The sequence below is a fragment of the Canis lupus genome, chromosome 3, assembly GCF_011100685.1.
Source record: "Canis lupus familiaris isolate Mischka breed German Shepherd chromosome 3, alternate assembly UU_Cfam_GSD_1.0, whole genome shotgun sequence".
NCBI lineage: Eukaryota > Metazoa > Chordata > Mammalia > Carnivora > Canidae > Canis > Canis lupus.
The window spans coordinates 59552165-59570242 of NC_049224.1; the positions used below are offsets into that span (position 1 = coordinate 59552165).

General features: G+C 45.9%; 1 protein-coding gene across 7 annotated transcripts in view; it reads left to right on the top strand.

The window, feature by feature from the left end:
- TBC1D14 (TBC1 domain family member 14) overlaps positions 1-18078 on the top strand; it is a 104977-nt gene that overhangs the window by 34408 nt on the left and 52491 nt on the right. For 6 of the 7 annotated variants that reach the window (XM_038533087.1, XM_038533086.1, XM_038533088.1 and 3 more), the window contains exon 3: positions 12955-13075. In XM_038533087.1, coding sequence (XP_038389015.1) covers positions 12955-13075 — 121 coding nt within the window. Of the gene's footprint in view, positions 1-3790; positions 3952-12954; positions 13076-18078 lie in introns of those variants that run through there. The other variant, XM_038533092.1, reaches the window with a different exon arrangement.

An 18078-nucleotide genomic window follows, 5' to 3' on the forward strand; every position in this document is an offset into this window, starting at 1 on the left:
GTGTTTCTTTCATTACATTTATTCCAAGGTAATTGTTAATTTCTGATGGTTTTACAGATTCCATTTTATAAATGTTTGCTAGAAATTCAGTTAATTTTGTATATAGAACTTGAATCCTGTGGTCTTGCTAAATTCAATTATTCTAATAGTTTATCTTTGAATTCTTCTGGATTTTCTTTGTAGAAGATATGCTGTCATGTGGATGAGGTTTACCTCTTCCAGTTCTTATACTTTTCATTTTGTTTTCTTGCCTTATTGCATGGCCAGGAACTCCCAGGCAATGGTGAGTTGAAGTTGTGTTGGCAGAAATCCTTGTCTTGGTCTTGGGTCTCTTGGAAAGCTGTTACCATTTCCCCAATGAGTGTGCTGTTTGCTGTAGGGTCCCTCTTAGGAGACACCTTACTTATTATTAGATACTTTTTATCAGATTAAGAAAGTTCCTTTTGGTTCCTGGTTTTATGATTTTAAAAAATCATGAGTGTTGCATTTTATCAAATGCTTTTTTTTCTGTATCTGTTGATGATTATATGTCCTTTATTTTGTGTGGTAAATAACACTGTATTTTTCAGGACATCTAGGTGGCTCAGCAGTTGAGTGTCTGCCTTCGGGTCAGGGTGTGATCCCGGGGTCCTGGGATCAAGTATCGCGTTGGGCTCCTCGCAGGAGCCTGCTTCTCCCTCTGCCTATGTCATTGCCTCTCTCTCTGTCTCTCATGAATGGAAAAAAAAATCTTAAAAAAAAAAAACAAAAACCCAAAACACTGTATTTTTCTAATGTTAAGTAAGCTAACTTTGTATTCTTAGAAAAAAATCCCAACTCATTTGTGATACATCATCCTTTTACACTTATTGTTGATTTGGTTTGCTAATCTTTTATGAGTTTTCTTTTCTTTTTTTTTAAATGATTTTATTTATTTATTCATGAGAGACACACACACACACAGAGACAGAGAGAGAGACAGAGACATAGGCAGAGAGAGAGAAGCAGGGAGCCCGATGTGGGACCAGATCCCAGGACTCCAGATTCCATTTTATAAATGTTTGCTAGAAATTCAGTTAATTTCTACAGGGCAGGATTCAAGAATTTGTGTTTCTTGCCCCTTCCCAGGTGAGGCGGCCTCTAGCCCAGGTACCCTGCTTTGGGATCTGTGGTGCCAGAATATATTCATTAGTCAGCACCTGTCCAGCATCAGCTGTGCTGGGGCCGGGACTCTGACCCTGGGCCAAAGACAGGTGCTCAACCGCTGATCCACTCGGGTGTATTTTCTGTCTGTATTCATAAGTGTGTGACCTGTAACTTTCCTTTCCTCTAATGTCCTCCTCAGGATTATGCTGGGTTTCTAAAACAGGTTGCATGTTCTGCTTTCTATTTCTCCAAGTTTCTTTTTTTCTTTCTTTTTTTTTTTTTTAAGATTTTATTTATTTATTCATGAGAGACACAGAGAGAGATTGAGGCAGAGACACAGGCAGAGGGAGAAGCAGGCTCCATGCAGGGAGCCCAATGTGGGACCCGATCCTGTGACTCCAGGATCACACCCTGGGCTGAAGGCAGGTGCTAAACTGCTGAGCCACCCAGGGATCCCTATTTCTCCAAGTTTCTATAAGATTTTTCTCTAGTGGTTGAATGAACCTACCAGTATGTTACAACTTACAGAAATCTATGCCAAAGGACTCAATTTTATTGTATATGAAATCTATGTATATATGTAGGCTCCCTGCCCAGCATGGAGCCCAATGTGGGGCTTGAAATCATGATCCTCAGATTAAGATCTGAGTTGAGCTAAGTCAGACGCTTAACCAACTGAGCCACTCTGGCGTCCCTATTGTATATGAACTTTTAAAAAAAAGTAATAAAAAGGCTTCACAAGGGAATTTTTAAAATACAGACAGACACACAATCTCACGTGATCCTCATAGGGGCCTCAGAAAGTCCTAGTTGAGTACATTTTTTTCTTGGCAAATAATGCCTGTAAATGTTTTTATTGAATGACTTAATAGATTTCCTTGCGGAGTCGAGGGGAAGAATAAGAGGCTTGTTCTCTGAAAGAGTCTGTGTATTTCTTCCTTAAATATTTGGAAGAATTCACTAGTAAGGCCATTTGTACCTGTGTGTTCTTTGTGGGTTTTTAAAATATAGATCTTTTTGGATTTTTTTTTTTGCTGAGGTATAATGGCTAAAACTTGAATGCTGTAAGTTGAAGAAGAATTTGGAGGGATGCAACATGAGGCTGCAGGTTGCCAGCATGGGAGAGCACTATGTGTCCCGAGAGAGGTGGAGGGGGAACAAGGTGTGGGAGGGCTTGCCTGCCCTGCAGCCACTGGATGAACCATCAGTAACTCTAGCCCTACCCGGAGCTGCAGGTGTGCTACAGCAGGAAATGGGGCCCTGACTTCTCCGGTAGGAGGAAGTGACAAGAAGTTTTAAGCAAGATAGCAGGAATTTTGAGGGCATAGATGTAGCCAGCACAGCCCTTCTCAAACTTGAGTGAGCATCAGAGCCCCTGGAAGACTCATTCAGTGCTTGCTGGCCTTGCCCCCTGGGTTGCTTCACTTGGCCTGGGCAGGATTCAAGAATTTGTGTTTTTTGCCCCTTCCCAGGTGAGGCGGCCTCTAGCCCAGGTACCTGCTTTGGGATCCGTGGTGCCAGAGTATATTCATTAGTCAGCACCTGTCCAGCATCAGTTGTGCTGGGGCCAGGATTCTGTTGACCAGTCCCAGAGCCCAGCTGACTAGGTGCCTGGTATTGTTCCCGTGCTGTGTTGTCACTTAGATATCATGATCTTCTTTTTTCTTTTGAATTGCAAAAGTAATACATGCTCTTTTTTTAAAGCAATACAGAAATTTGTAAAGCTGAAGTAGAATTTCTCTCTTCGGCCCTCACCAGCTCCTCTTGCCAGAGATGGCCACCTGTTGACTTTCTGCGGTCAGATGTGTCCTGTGCAGTTGTGAACACATACCCAGAGCTGATTGTTAGAGGACCCAGGCTGGGGTGTGTGGACGATTGTTTTGCCATGGGCTAGTTGTTGACACATGATTGAAAGATGCCGTAGTGACGCCCTAAGGGAGAGCCGACCTATAGGAACTTCTTGTGGGTTTACATTAGGTCATTTTTGTTGACCTTGAAGTTGTTAGTTAGATCTTGCCCTTTTTTCTATTTAACGGTATTTGAAGTCATGAAGGTGAGAGAATCCTCCAGTGATGGTTCTTTTTTTTTTTTTTAAGATTTATTTATTTTTATGCATGATAGACATAGAGAGAGAGAGGCAGAGACACATGCAGAGGGAGAAGCAGGCTCCATGCCCGGAGCCCGACGCAGGACTCGATCCCGGGACCCCAGGATCGCGCTCTGGGCCAAAGGCAGGCGCCAAACTGCTGAGCCACCCAGGGATCCCCTCCAGTGATGGTTGTAATGCAAGTTTTTGCCAGGGATTTATGTGACAGTGTCTGGACTCATAAATACTTGATTGCTTCTTCCCAAAGTGCCATGTCTGACATGTAGGAGACATTGCTCCAAATGGGATTTTGCTTCATTCTTCCGTCAGAAGTGCCTGTGGGTTTCGTGGCTAGTTAGCCCACCCAGACAGGCAAGGAGTGGCTCTGGGTCTGTGCGGAGATGCGGGGGAAGGGCCGTGCTGGGAACCCGGAACCGGGTCACACAGGCTGTGCTTCCCTGGCTGCCTGCCCTCCTCCCTCTGTGTGACTAGTTAGGAGTCAGAACCCTCCCTGCCCCGCCCCTTGCCTTTCCAGCTGGGCCGCCCCTCCTGCGTGCCCTAACCTTCGGGACTCTGTGGAGCAGGGCCTGTAGGGTGCCTGTGGTGCCTCCCCGGGCCTGTGGCTCCAGTGCCAAGAATGTGGCACAGGGAGAGCCCGTACTTCTGGGGCTGGCCTTTCAGAGCTGTGTGGCTACAGGAGACACCATGGCTGTCTCCCCTGCGCTCCTGTTAATGGACAGGTTTGTCAAATGATGGGCAGGTTTGTGGTTGCAGCCTTGCCTTTCTTGGTTTTGTAATTGGAGACCTCACTGGAGCTTGGTTTTTGCTATGTGTGTATGTTTTAGTATGGTTCAGCAATCTTCTGCCTCCTTGGGGTAGTGTTTTTTTGGATATTCCTCAGTTTACACGGGGAGGGTCCCGTGTCTCCAGCGAGGGTCTGCATGTGCCAGGAGCTCTTGGGGCCTGTGCTTTTATACATTTGGTATCTGATGCTCACTGTGCTCCCTTGTGTTGACTGTTTCCTCTATTTTTAGGGATCAGCTTTTTAGCATCAGTTGCTATTGGGTAATATCTGAAGGAAGGGAGACACCAAGTATTTCTAGCTCTTGGATACTTGTATTTTTAAGATTTTATTTATTAGAGAGTACCAGGGGCGGAGGGGCAGAGGCAGAGGGAGAAGCAGACTCCCTGCTAGCAAGGAGTCCGACCCCATCCCAGGACCCTGAGATCATGACCTGAGCCTAAGGCTGAGGCACCCAGACGTCCCTCTTGGGTACTTTTAATCGTGTGTAGAAGTAGGAATTTTGAGCCTGCTGTTTGCTCACAGTAATAACATCTCAGTGTGTGTCTTACTTGCCTCATGTTCCCTGTAGGAGAGGGGGTTTTGTCATACAGGAGGCCGGCTTTGTAGAATGCGGTTTTGTGTTTTGTGTTCCTGTGACAGCTGAGTGGGCTAGCCTTTTCCTCTGGGGTTTTCAGAGCAGAGTCAGAAGCCTGGTGTCAATGTGTATGGCAGTGGAGTGTGCCACTTTCTGAGGGGTGGAGATCTGAAAAGAAATACCTAAGAAAATAGCCTTTAGAGAAATCATTCAAGATTTTTGCTTTCTCTTCCCCAGAGGAGTGCCAGGATTTAATGTCCCTTCAGGAGCAAAGGAGCAAATTCCTTAACCTCACCAAGACTCAGTTTCCCATCTGTGCAGTGTCGACTCTAACACCCTTTTGGTAGGGTTCAGGCCTGGGTGGTGCTTTTGTGTGATGACACAGCAGCAAGAACTCCTGTGCTAAGTTTCATCTCTTACATAGAACACATGGGAAGTGCCTGATGCAGTACAAGGCAGCTGGCAGGTGCTCTGTGAAAGGTGGCTTTGGCTCAGAGAACAGTGGAAAAGATGCCCATCTGTTCCACTCGGAACTGAATGCTACATGTTTTAGTGTATTTCTGATGACTTCGGAATGACTTTGGAATGTCTCGTTTGTTAATTAGACAAAGGAGGGTTAGAGCGAGAATCCCCAGGAAACTATTACTAAATTACAAGTAAGGGTTCCAATGTATGGTGTTGAAGGAGGAGGACTTTGGGGGTTTATATTCCAAGATTCCAAGAAGTTTTGAGAAATCCCCGATGAATGTCTGTGGCTTGTGGAACCTGCTCTACCGGGTCAGGGAGGATTGCGTCCTTCCACTCCAGCTGCCCTCTGCCTTCTGGGACGGTGCTCTCAGCTGCCAGGTAGCAGCAGCCCTGGGTCCTTGGGCCCAGGTCTTGGTTCTTTTTTGCTTACCTCTGTATCTCTGGGTGGGACACCCCAACCTCTCTGAATCCTGGCTTCCTCTTTTTTAAATGTACAGGAATAATTCTCATGTGATCTTTCTGAAAATTCCTCCAAAAAGCATGCATTAAATAAATGTGTTTTCCTTTAAATGCCAAGAACTGTTCTAAATGCTAGAGGCCCTGCAGTAAATAGAAGACAGGATTCACATACACATTACATTCTGGTGATGAAAGCACATAAAGTAACAAGTTGATAATTCTTTTTTTTTTTTTTAAGATTTATTTATTTATTCATGAGAGATGGACAGAGAGAAGCAGAGACACAGGCAGAGGGAGAAACAGGCTCCACACAGGGAGCTCGACGTGGGACTCGATCCCAGGTCTCCAGGACCAGGCCCTGGGCTGAATCAGGCGGCACTAAACCTCTGAGCCACCCGGGCTGCCCCAAGTTGATAATTCTTAATTTGAGATACATTGAAGTGCTAGCTCTATGTAGGGTGCTTGCTCTAAGTGCTACCCTCAGCACATACTTCAGGTGCTTTGAAATATCCTAGCATAGGGACCCAGATCCAGTACCTAATCTTTTGTTGTCAGCTAGAATTTTAGATTGCTCTTGGAATCACCTTATTTTGACTTTAGTAACGTCTGAGAGTTAAGTTAGTGGTGACGGGATGAAAGTAACAATCTCAGACCCACACCATTTTAAGAAGAAAGGGGGTCCATCCTTGGACTATACTGTCTCTTGTCAAAAAACGGAGAGCTGGAACTTTGGGTAGAAGTCCTTCCTGGAGTGTCATTGTGTGGAAGCACATGGTTTTAGTTTCAAAAGCCAAAACATCAATGTTGGAATTGTGCCTAACTTTGTTTTCATAATTAAACATCATTTTCATTTTTGAGGATTCCCCAAAGTGAATAAGCTTTAAGGCCCCCTAAAACGACTAGATCTGGCCCTGCAGACACTTGGGGGGCCTGCTGCAATGGCAGGTATACTGGAGTGTGAACAGTGGAGGGACCAGGTGGAGCATGGCTCCTGCACACACACCTGCCCTGATGGTTTCGGTGCTCTTTCATTGAATCTTCACAGTGGTTGCAGGTAGATTTGTCATCTCCGTTTACAGATGGAGAACATGAGGCTTCGGGCAGCTGCTGCTTCCGTGATGGATAGAGGATAGGATGGGAAGCCCTAATTAGAACTGTAGTTCAGAATGGTTTGGGAGCCTCTCAGTGGGAAGGCTGCCGTTCTGCCTCTGCCTGTGGTTGCTGGAGCAAGGGTAGCTATGGTGATGTGATGGGACAGCAGGTCAGCCTGGGGCCACTTGATCATCACTGTCTTTTTACCATTCTTTCACATTCCTTCCCCCGTTCCCCAACCTTGTCCTTGCGGCTTTGCTTGCTTGTAGGCTTGGGAGTGGACAGGGACATGTTTGCACTGCCTTGTTAAACCACAGTGCTGGCTCTGTGCTCCTCTGGAGTGTGGGGCCCGCCATCCTCATTTGTATGGGAGGAGGTAGACCTGTGCTGGGGAGGCCTGGAAGGCCCAGGTTTGAGTCCCTGGTGGATGATCTTGGGAACTTGCCCAACTTGAAGGTCATTTATCTTGGGACACTGTCCCCAGTCTCACATGGCCACTGCTTCCAGCTCAGTGCCTGGGGCTCTGAAGCACAGTGTGGGCAGGCACTAACCCCAACAGAGCTGTTGTATAAGTCGTGTGGGCCGAGCAACCGGTTGCCTTCACAGGTGTGGCTCTCCATAGGTTTTCACTTCTCTCTCCCAAAAGGTTTAATTTTTTAATACCAGTAGAGCATCACTGAACATTTTCATTTTCTCTTCAGCTTTTTGCTTGTTAAGACATTTTCTACCCAACACAACAGGGGCTCCTGGAACTTGTCACCTGGTGTTGTTAGAGACTTTTAGAAAAACCAGGCGCTGTTTTGATGGTTTGATGAAGTCTTACTGATTTGAAAGATGGGGGTAGGGGTGATGCTGAAGCACTTTATTTATTTAAGATTTGTTTGAGAGAGAGCAGGAGGAGGAACAGAGGCAGAGGGAAAGAGAATCTGAAACAGACACCACTCTGAGCATGGAGTCTGATGTGGGGCTTGATCTCATGACCCTGAGATCATGACCTGAGCTGAAGCCAAGAGTCAGATGCTCAACTGACTGCGCCACCTGGTACCTCAATTTATTTATATTTTTAAGGTAATCTCTATGCCCAATATGAGGCTTGCACTCACAACCCTAAGATCAAGTCGCACACCGCTGACTGAGCTGGTCAGGTATCCCTCACTTCATTTCTTATTGGCAGAAATTCCTAATTCAGCAATGGCTTTTATATTAAGTTTTTTCAATAGGTCATACATTTGCATGGTACAGAATCCAAAAAGTACAATGGAATATATGGTGAAAATTTTCCTTTGTGCCCTGTGCCACCCAGTAAACATTGCAGAAGCAGGAAATAACGTTTCTGTCTTCTCCCAGCAGTAGGTTGTGCCTGTACAGGCAGGCAGATGCTTGTCTTGCATGACATGCTCTACCTGGTATACACCTTGCTTTTCTCCTTTGATAACAGGTAGCTCCATAGTCTTTCAAAAAAGTGCCCCGACCCTTCTTAATGCTGCATATGGATGTGTCATGAACCCTTGGGTTTTTTTCAATCTTTTTGTGACTTTTTTTAAAAAAAATTATTTATTCATGAGAGACACAGAGAGAGAGGCAGAGACACAGGCAGAGGGAGAAGCAGGCTCCATGCAGGGAGCCCGATGCAGGACCCGATCTCAGGACTCCAGGATCATGCTCTGAGCCAAAGGCAGACGCTCAACTGCTGAGCCACCTAGGTTCCCCTTTTTGTGGCATTTTAAACAATTTGTTTTAGAGACACCTGGGTGGCTCAGTCGGTTAAGCGTCTGCCTTTGGCTCAGGTCACGGCAGGCTCCCTGCTTCTCCCTCTGCTGCTCCCCTGCTCTCTCTCGCTCTCTCTCTCTTTTTCTTTCTCTCTCGTACGCTCTCTCTCAAATAAATAAAATATTTTTAAAAAGCCCAAACCATTTTGTTCTAGTGGGCATATTTCAGCAAGGTGACTGGCATATTTTTCCTGTGTTCGGCAGCACATGTGGCTGGTGGCCCTGTCCTGGGCGGTGCAGGCCTGACCTTTTGTCAGGAGGCAAGGGGTGTTGAGGTTCCCTCACTCAGCCCTGCTTTGCCCCTTGTCCTTCCTGCCTCTAGGGGTGAACTGGACAAGCCTGTGTCTCACAGTGTGGAAGAGGTGGAAGCAAGGGAGCTGTGGCCAGGGTCTGTGCAAAAACCCTGCTCGACTGTTCTTGGTGAGGACCAGGTGCTGATAGGCCATTTTGTCCCATTAAACGCATGTAGTTGAATGCATCCATGCCTGATCTTACTGTGATTCTGATGATGCACTTTACCTGTGGCATGGTGCCCCACAGCTCACAAGAGAGCTGCTGGGCAGAAATGAACACACCATTATTTTTAGCATTACTTTGTCGTTTTTTCCCATAGCTCTTCCTCTGAGTTGTTACCTATTGAAAAGAATTATTTTGCAAGCCAGGGGTAAGGACCCCAGTGAAACCCTGACTCCTTTTTCCTGCCCAAGGGTCTTTGCCTCCCTCAGGCTCTGAGGATTATTCTTTATCCTTGACATTGGGTGTGGCTTAGTCATCAACCACCCCAAAGTGTGTTTCCCAAGGCCTCTTGAGCATTGATGTAAAATGCATCCGGATAGGCCTTATCATCAGATCCCTGGTGGGACCAGTGCCTACTGGGTCACCTTCCTTCAGCCCACCATTCCCATAAACCTGGCCTCTATCCCCAGGTCCCTCTGATGCCTTCAGGGTGCAGAGTGCTGGCTCAGCTGAAGGGGATTAGGTGGAGGATCAGGTGGTCAGTCCCCTAGTGGAGAAGCCCCCGCGTGGTGATGGGACAACAGTAACTGTTCCCGTGAACCGAGTGTGTGCATGAGGCAGCGGCCCAGGCCTGTGAGGTCCTTAGCCTTGTTTGACCCTTGAAACACATCTGTGAGGTCAGCACTCATGTCTCCTCTTTCAGGAGCCCATTGAGGGTAGGGGGATCAGCACTGGTGCCATAAACAGGTGGAAGCCGTGGAGGGGATTTGGGGGACAGGGCTGGTGCGATCCATCTGTGCTTTCAGAAGATGGTCCTGCCCCCTATATGGAGGAAAGATTTCTGGAGCATTGTGGCAGATGGAGTGGGAGTTCTTCAGGGGCCCAGGGCTTGATGGATCATGGTCCTATGCCTGAGAGACACCTGAAGAAAGGGAGGGATAAGCATATGTGGGGTGTGACCAGCTGTCTGCAGACCCAGAAAGACACAGGGAGGAGGGCTGGGCAGTGGGGCCAGACCCTTGCCAAATCAGGTGAGAGCTTTGGCGCTAACCTGAGGAGAGACGGTTTCTGAGCAAATAAGACTCCTTGTTTTGTTAAGTATAGTTGAGGCCCTGGATGAATGCACCTGGTGGGTTGTTGTGAGAGCTTCCTACCTGTGGGGTACTCCTGGGGCGAGGCTCATGAAGGATTGTAATGGGCTCAGGGCTGCTGGGCTCTCCCTGTGCCATCCATGCACTGGCCTCGGAAGTGGGGTTGGGGCACGGGATGGGCAGAGGCAGTTGCTTGACTCTACCTGGCCTCCTGGGCCCTGCAGCCAGCTTCATGTCAATCTTCCAGTGATCCACCAACCTGGAAGGGAAGCCAGAGGCTGGAGACTTTCTGTCCATTCAGGACTACTCTGCCTCTCATCCACAACAAATAGTACCACCATGGATACCTTTCACAAGCCTTTCCAAAGTCATGGCCTGTCCTGTGTCACGATCTTTAATGAGTGCTGTGTGCACTGTATCTGTACGGACTCACAAGTACTCAGCAGGGATGGAAATGCAAGGCTTCTGTTTCTCCTGCTGCTTCTCCCCCTGGCTGTTTCTGGGACTAGCACTGAGTTCCACTCTGTCTCCCGGCTCACAGATCACCCAGTCTCTTCTGTGCGCCTCTCTGTTCCATTCCTGACCCCTCTAGGCCCCCCACCCCGACACTCGTGGCTCTCCAGAACAGGGTAGGAGTTAAACAGGAGGTGTGCTCCTCACCCTGGGCCCCACCCGTTCCAGATGCAGCTGGGGTCCTCACCTCTTGTCCCGTAAGCCCAGTTGCCTTCCCCATAAGCAATGCATCTTTAGCCAACGTAGACTGTCAGTGAACTGAATTCTGGGTGCCCAAGCCCTTAGTACCCTTCTGGGCACATCTGGCTTTAGCTAGGGTTGAGCTGCATGACTTCCACCAATGGCTAAGTTGTAGATGTTAAGCAGGTTGGGCCTGGGCACAGCTCTAAGTTTACTTCTCACAAAGGTGCTTGTGAGGTGCTTGAATCGCCTTGGGTTCTGAAATGGATTCTCTTATAATCACAACAGAAGAGAAAGGAAAAATACAGTGAAACTGTTTCCCTTTTTGAAAGTTTTTATAACTTTATTTCGATAGGATTTCAAATGCATTGAAAAGTTGCAAGAAAAACACAAGGAACTTCTGTGTATTTTTTACCCAGTTTATGTCTCACTTTATGTGTTTTATCTGTTCTGTGACTGTGGTATGTATACCATGGAAGCAAATAAATATTTAAATATTTCTTTTTTTTTTTTTTTTAAAGATTTTATTTATTTATTCATGATAGTCATACAGAGAGAGACAGAGCGGCAGAAACACAGGTAGAGGGAGGAGCAGGCTCCATGCAGGAAGCCTGACGTGGGATTCGATCCCCGGTCTCCAGGATCGCGCCCCGGGCCAAAGGCAGGCGCCAAACCGCTGCGCCACCCAGGGATCCCTATTTAAATATTTCTTTGAAGCATTAGAAGAGCCAGTGGGAAATATCAGTATATTTTTCCTAAGAACAAAGGCATTCCCTTACATAGTCACTGTTCAGTTACCAAGATCAGGATATTTAACATTAATCTCGTGTTCTTTCCAAGTCCATGGTCTGTGTTCACATTTCATCAGTTTTTCAGGAATCTTCTGTGACAGTCCATCTACCTGTAGCTGCCATGGATGTACTGTGCCAACTCTGAGGAAATAAGACTGACTGCCTGTTTTGAGCAGGGATAGAGAATCTCAACTCTGAGCACTTGCCTAAGGAGGTTTACCTTTGTAATAAGGAATTTGTGGGAGGTGCTTTCAAACTATGTGCAAATTCTCTTCCTCATCCAGCTGTCAGCTACTTGGTTGAGTGTCCACTGGTCTTTTCCTACCTCCATTTGTCTTTCAGGGCTTGTTAGGCTGCATTCTAAAGCTTTCCCTCTTCTGTTTATTTGTGTCTGCTCGTATCTGTATGGGCTCTTGGATTTTTGTTTCATTCAATGGATTATAATCCCTTGCCCTCCTTATTTCTTTTGATGGTTAGATTGTTCTAGATTTAGCCAGTGGGAGTCCTTGTTTCGAGCTGGCTACTGTTTCCTTTAAGCATGTCCTCATATTTTTTTGAGCACTTTCTTACTTTCTAGCAGAGGAGATGCTGTGGGTTCATTTTATACTTTCCAATGAGCCCTGGAAACCATTTGTTTTTAATGCAAGCACCAACACTTACATTCCAAAGTGTAGTTTATTTTGTTCTACCATTTGGCATTTATTTGTGTTATTTGGGACCTTTGTTTACGTGTTATTGGGAAGGAAGACCTCGTGACTTATCTCCTGAGTAGCTTTCATTTCATGGTACGCGGAGACTCTTTATAAATAGCTTATGTAGATTTTTACTGTATAGATAACTTAAACTGAACTAGAGGTTATTAAAATAACTTTTTAAGATTTTATTTATTTATTTATTTAGAGAACAGCAGTGAGGGGAGAGAGGGAGAGAGAATCTCAAGCAGCCTCTGTGCTGAGTGTAGAGCCTAATATGGGGCTCAGGGCCAACGACCCTGAAATCATGACCTGAGCTGAAATCAAGAGTTGGATGCTCAAGGGACTGACTGCCCCCAGGCACCCCAGCAACTCTTATTTTTTAAACACTGATTGTGTATCTGTAATTTTAATTCCTACAAAGACCCTTATTAAACATAAACTAAGGCTCAGAAAAGTAAATGTACTGGTCAAAGTTACACAGCTAGTGAGTGGTTGGGTCAGAGTTTCAATTCAGTTCGGTCTGTCTTTAAAGCTCACTTTTCCTGAAATACTTTGTTGTAATATAAAGTATTTCCTTACTCTGAATTGTAGACTTTGTAGATGTTACAGCTGAACAACAAAAATTTTATTTGTGGTTTAGGGGCTTATCCTCTGTGTCTTTTTTATTTATTTATTTTTTTAATCCTCTGTGTCTTATATGAAAATCAGGTCTGAAGAATTAAAGCTTGTGGTTCATCACATTGTCCTCTCAGAGGAAAGTCCACTTGTTTTCATTAGAGAGTGACTCGGCAGTCCTGGTGCTTCTACGAATACCCAGAAGTTCCCTAACCCTCTTATTTTCTTCCTATAGGAATTTGCTTGCTAGAAAACAGAATGCAAGACTTGACAAACAAAATGACTTGGGATGGAAGTTATTTGGAAAAGTACCACTTCGAGAGAATGCTCAGAAAGATTCAAAGAAAATACAAAAGGTATACGAGATACAAAAACACAGAAATACGCTGTGCAGCATATATATGTGAACCTTGCAAAAATGACCTTTGTGGAGGCTTTGAGATTGGAAAACTGTGTTGATCTGCATGCCAAGTTCTTAAAATTTAAACCTTCCTTGAGAAAATTGATGACTTTAACCTTTTCCGTTTCTTTTAGCTCACCGCATATGTACAGGAGAGAGCTGGCTTCAGATCTTTGTAACTTCACTTAATCAGTTTTTCCAATAATAGTTGCAAATGTGTTTATTGTCACATTTTTATTAATTGTGTTCCTTATTAAAGCACTCTCCCTCTCTGATACCATGGGTTTCCTGGAGCTTAATCCTTCCAGTGCTGATTTGGCCAGGAATGCAAGGGCCATTGTTCACCTTGGCTGTAGTATGTCTCCCTTCCCCTTGCGGTCTCAGAAGCTTCCCACTTGTCCATCGGGGGCAGGGCATGAGGTTCAGAGGTCAGGCAGCTCTGATGGTATCATCACCACTGGGTTGTCTCGCTCCCCATGCATGGAGTGATGCCAATAGCTGGAGGCATGTGCTCAGTTTTTCATAGAAGGCTCATGCATAGACTTAGTGAGGCCAGGGGCATCTGTGGCCTCGGAAGCCCAGTTCCCACCTGCATTCTCCCCTGGGCTCTGAGCCCCAGCCATCCTCACAGATTGCTCTTGACCCAGTGCCATGACAATGCCCTTCAGCAGGCTGATTCCTTCAGCCTCTGTTTTGTATTCATTGACAGTTGTTCAGTGAATACTTTTGAAGACCTACTAAGTGCCAGGCCTCCCGTGTGGTGCTGGGCTTAGAGAACCGACCACAGTACCTTGCTCCAGAGGGCCCCCCTGGTAAGGAGAGGATTCTAAGGCAGGTAGGGAAAGGAGCCCTACAGGTGTGTGTGGTTGGGGGCAGGGCCTGCTGGGCCAGGCTGCACGCAAGGTTGAGTTCACAGGTGTGGCAAAGATAATAACCACAGGGGATCATGAACTCAGTGATTACTCTGTGCCAGTTTCAAGTGAGTCAGCACTTGGGTTTCTAGTGCATTTAAAACTTGTAACAGCCTTCTAAAGAGGGTACTATTTTATCAAAGATGACACAGGCTGAGTGACTTGTGCACAGCTGGAACCTACCCCAGGGCCCTCACTGCTCCTCTGTCCCTGTGCAAGGAAGGGGCAGGAGAAAGTGATAGCCACCTGTGCTGAGGGGGCAGTGTGCAGCATGAGTCCAGGGAGCAGTGGGAGGGGCCATTCATGGGGCCTGGGTGATGTGCTGGGCCTGGAACCTGTCTCTGACCTGAAGGCTTGGGGGAACTCCTGGAGAGTTTTACTTATGTAAGGATTGAACAGTCCCCTTGGCAAGAATGTGACTGTTGGACTAGTCCAGAGGAGTAAAGTGGGGTCTGGCCAGGTGATACAGTTGCTGTGGGTTGCAGGGGATAGCCCCTTTGAGTTCTAGACATGTTGGATATGTGGGTGCAGTGTGTGTGGTGAGGCGGTGAGCACATGCTAGGGGTCTGGCTTGAACAGCATGGTGGATCTGTCCCATTTCATGTTTTTCTGCCTTGGCAAACTAATGGTGTTCTGAATGTTGTCCAACATTCCCCATAGCTGTTGTCTGGGCCCAGGAGACTCAAAAAGTACATTAGTGTTGGAATTTGTTTTTATAGATTGTTATATTTGAACCACTTATTGTGTAAGCTACTATTGCAGTAGCATACAAATAAAAGGTGATGAGTTTGTATGCAAAGCTCAGCTATAAATTTCTTAAAAACTAAAGAGCCAAGCTGTTAAAGAATTTTTAAAGAAATCCACACTTTGAAAAAAGTAATCATTATACTAGATTTTCACATGACTCTTAATATCACTTGCATCGTGCTTGAATTTCTTTATTATCTTTGTCATACCTTTTTATTTTATAAAGGTGAACATGGATCATGTTCTTGAACCTAAAGGATTTTTGTGAACTGAAATGACTAGGTCCACTAATTATGTGGTAACACAATATTGCAGAGAAGAGGACCATCTGGCTTCAACCATCAATAATAAAGGATGTAATTGTACCTGCATGAGTCATATGATCTTGCCTGTGTCCTATTTGCTCATGCTTTGTGTCTCTGGCCCTCTGATCTCTCCCTGGTCTGCCAAGGCCCCTGAGGGATCCAGGGCCAGGGACCTGCCTCTGTGAGGCAGCTCCTGAGCATTAGGCTGGAGCTGGCTGCTGCCACAGATGTCAGCTCACACCCTTGAGAGAACTCAGAGCCATGGCTGACTGCCAGGGCCTGTGATCCCAAATGGTGATAACTTCAGTTAGAGCTGAAGCATAAGTAAGGGTTTAAGAAACTCTAGTTCCTTTTCCCGTTCCTTTGGAATGTTTTATTGCTTGAGAGAAGCAGCATCACATAGTGATTTAAGAGCATGGACTTTGGAGTCACACTGGCAGTTTGTATCCCAGCTCTGCCATGGCTCCTCTGTGTGGCCAAGTCACACAATCTTCTGAGCCTCATTTCCTTCCTCCCTAGAATCTGGAGAATAGCAGTGCCAGCCTTGGGGCAGAGGGCAGGGGTGGGCGGTGAGGGTTACATGTATGAACATATATCATGTGCTCAGAACAGTCCTGAATGTTGTAAATGCTGGAAAGCATTTGCTGTAATTATTGTGACAAGTCCACCTTGAACCACAGGAAGTGGAAAACAGTGTGAGAGAATGAGCCTGAGGCCTCCACAGATCCCTTCACCTGCATGTTCAACAAACACTGCACCTTGCTGTGGCCAGGTCTTGTGGTTGAATCGGCTTGCCTCAAGGAGCCCGTGGTGGAGCCGAGGGGACAGTTGTGCAAACCAGCCAAGATTGTTGGCCTTGCAGACTTGCACTGACTTTCCAGCTTCATTTCTCCTTATTTGTATGATTTTGGGCCAGTTTACTCCTTGGCAAAATGGGCATTAGGAGTCCTACTGTCTGAATTGTTATACGTTAAGAGATAATGTATGTGAAATATTTTCCTCCGATGTTTAACACAGCCTGTGGTCCAGAGTTAGTACTCAAGGAAGGAGCTATTATGACAATTAAGAAATCTGTCCAGCAAGTGGCAGATGCTACCTCCAGTTTGCCCAGGGGACTCCGGTGCACATCTGACTTCCTTGTCACTCGGCCAGTCTCTCCACTTGAGCCTTATATATACGTGGTTGCCATTTTTAGGAAATGTTGTGATGTTACTTTCAGTTATATTTTCAAATTTCATAGAAGTTTTGAAAAGTAAGTGATTTTCTCTCAGCTTACATTATTTCAGAGAGATTTTCTAAGTAGGGGGAAACAAAAATGACCAAGGATAGTTATGAGAATCACACTAAAGCAGTGGTCCTGGGAGTATGGTCCCTGGACTGATATCATTACCATGTGGGAGTTTGTTAGAGACACAGGTTCTTAGGCCTCACCCCAGACCTACTAAAGAAGCTGCACAGCTGGAGGCACAGCAGGCCGTGTTCTCGCAAATGCTCCAGGTATGGGTAATGTGCGCTCATGTTTCAGAAACGCTGCTACTGGAGAAGGGAATCTTGGATATTGGGGAGGAAATAGCCATCTTTGTCCAGAGTGGGTTAAATAAAAGGTCTGAAATACACCAGATACACATTGTAGTCATTGCTGGTGAACTGGAGAGGCCCTGGGAGTCAAGACTGGGAGAAGGTATTTGAAGACTGCTGCTTTCAGGTCTCCTATCATCCGGTTTGTATTGGTCCATCTGGGCAGTGTGCCTTTGCCTTGTGAATAAAGAGGACCCTTCCTTCTTGGATTCCACAGTCCTTTGTTCCACAAACTTGAGCCACTGTTGGGGTCCATCCTGGGATTACAATGAAGGGCAAGACTTACATGCCCTTCATTGGAACTTAACGGTAGATCAGGGAAAGACAGATTTAAGCAAAATAACTCTATAGCTAATTGCAGCTATGATAAGCCTTGTGAAGAAGAGTGGCATGCAGCCATCCTAGAGTTTCTGCACCACTGGGTTTTCAAGTGACAGCTGCTTCCTAGGTCTGAGTGTCATTCATCAGCCTTTGTCTTCTCAACCTCTCTTCTGCTCCTGGGGAGCCTTTCTGACCTTGACTTCCAGGTCACCACACACTCCCCTGCTGGGTGCCCTTTAGATTTTAGAGTGCCTCCCAGGTGCTTCTCTGTCTCAGGTCACCCTCTAGGAGACCTCAGCTAGACTGGAGGCTTTAAATACTGCACCCCCACATTTGTTCCCGGTGGGGGACCCCACTGGATGTCTGACAGTGCTTCCTGTCTCACTCATGTTTTTTTCTGTTACGTTGGGCTGGTTCCCTTTGCACCTTTCCCCATTTTGGAAAGTGATAGACTTAGCCTTCTGTTTCAGGTCTCAAACTTGAGAGTTGTTCTTGACTTTTGTCTTCTCACATCCTCCTTCCAGTCTGACTGGCATTTTGTTTATGTTTGAGTTCTGTTGATGACTTTGAAGTGCAGCCAGGTTTGAGAAGCAGTGACTTGCTAGGGAATTTTGATGCTCCAGTGAAGTTGTGTGGGTGAAATCTTATTAAAAGATCTCACTACCATAGCCTGGCATGAGGTAGTTGTGGCTTACTGTCCCTAAATCGCTCGAATTATTGGAAATGGGGAGTGCACTTTATTGTAAAGATAAATTAGCAATACCTATTATCCTGGTTATATTAATTTGTAGAAGATGTAGAGGATGTTAGGAAATGAAGAAAAAGAAAATACGTGGTGTCTTATTGCCCCGAATAAATACTGTTTGCATTTTGGTATTTTTCCTTTCAATGATTTTCCCATGTACAATCTTATTATTTTTTGAAGAAAAGACCACTTAAAAGGTAAAAAAAATGGGTCTTTGTAATTTGTTTTTTTTTTTTTTTAATATTTTACTTACTTCTTTATGATAGAGAGAGAGAGAGAGAGGCAGAGACACAGGCAGAGGGAGAAGCAGGCTCCATGCACTGGGAGCCCGACGTGGGACTCAATCCCGGGT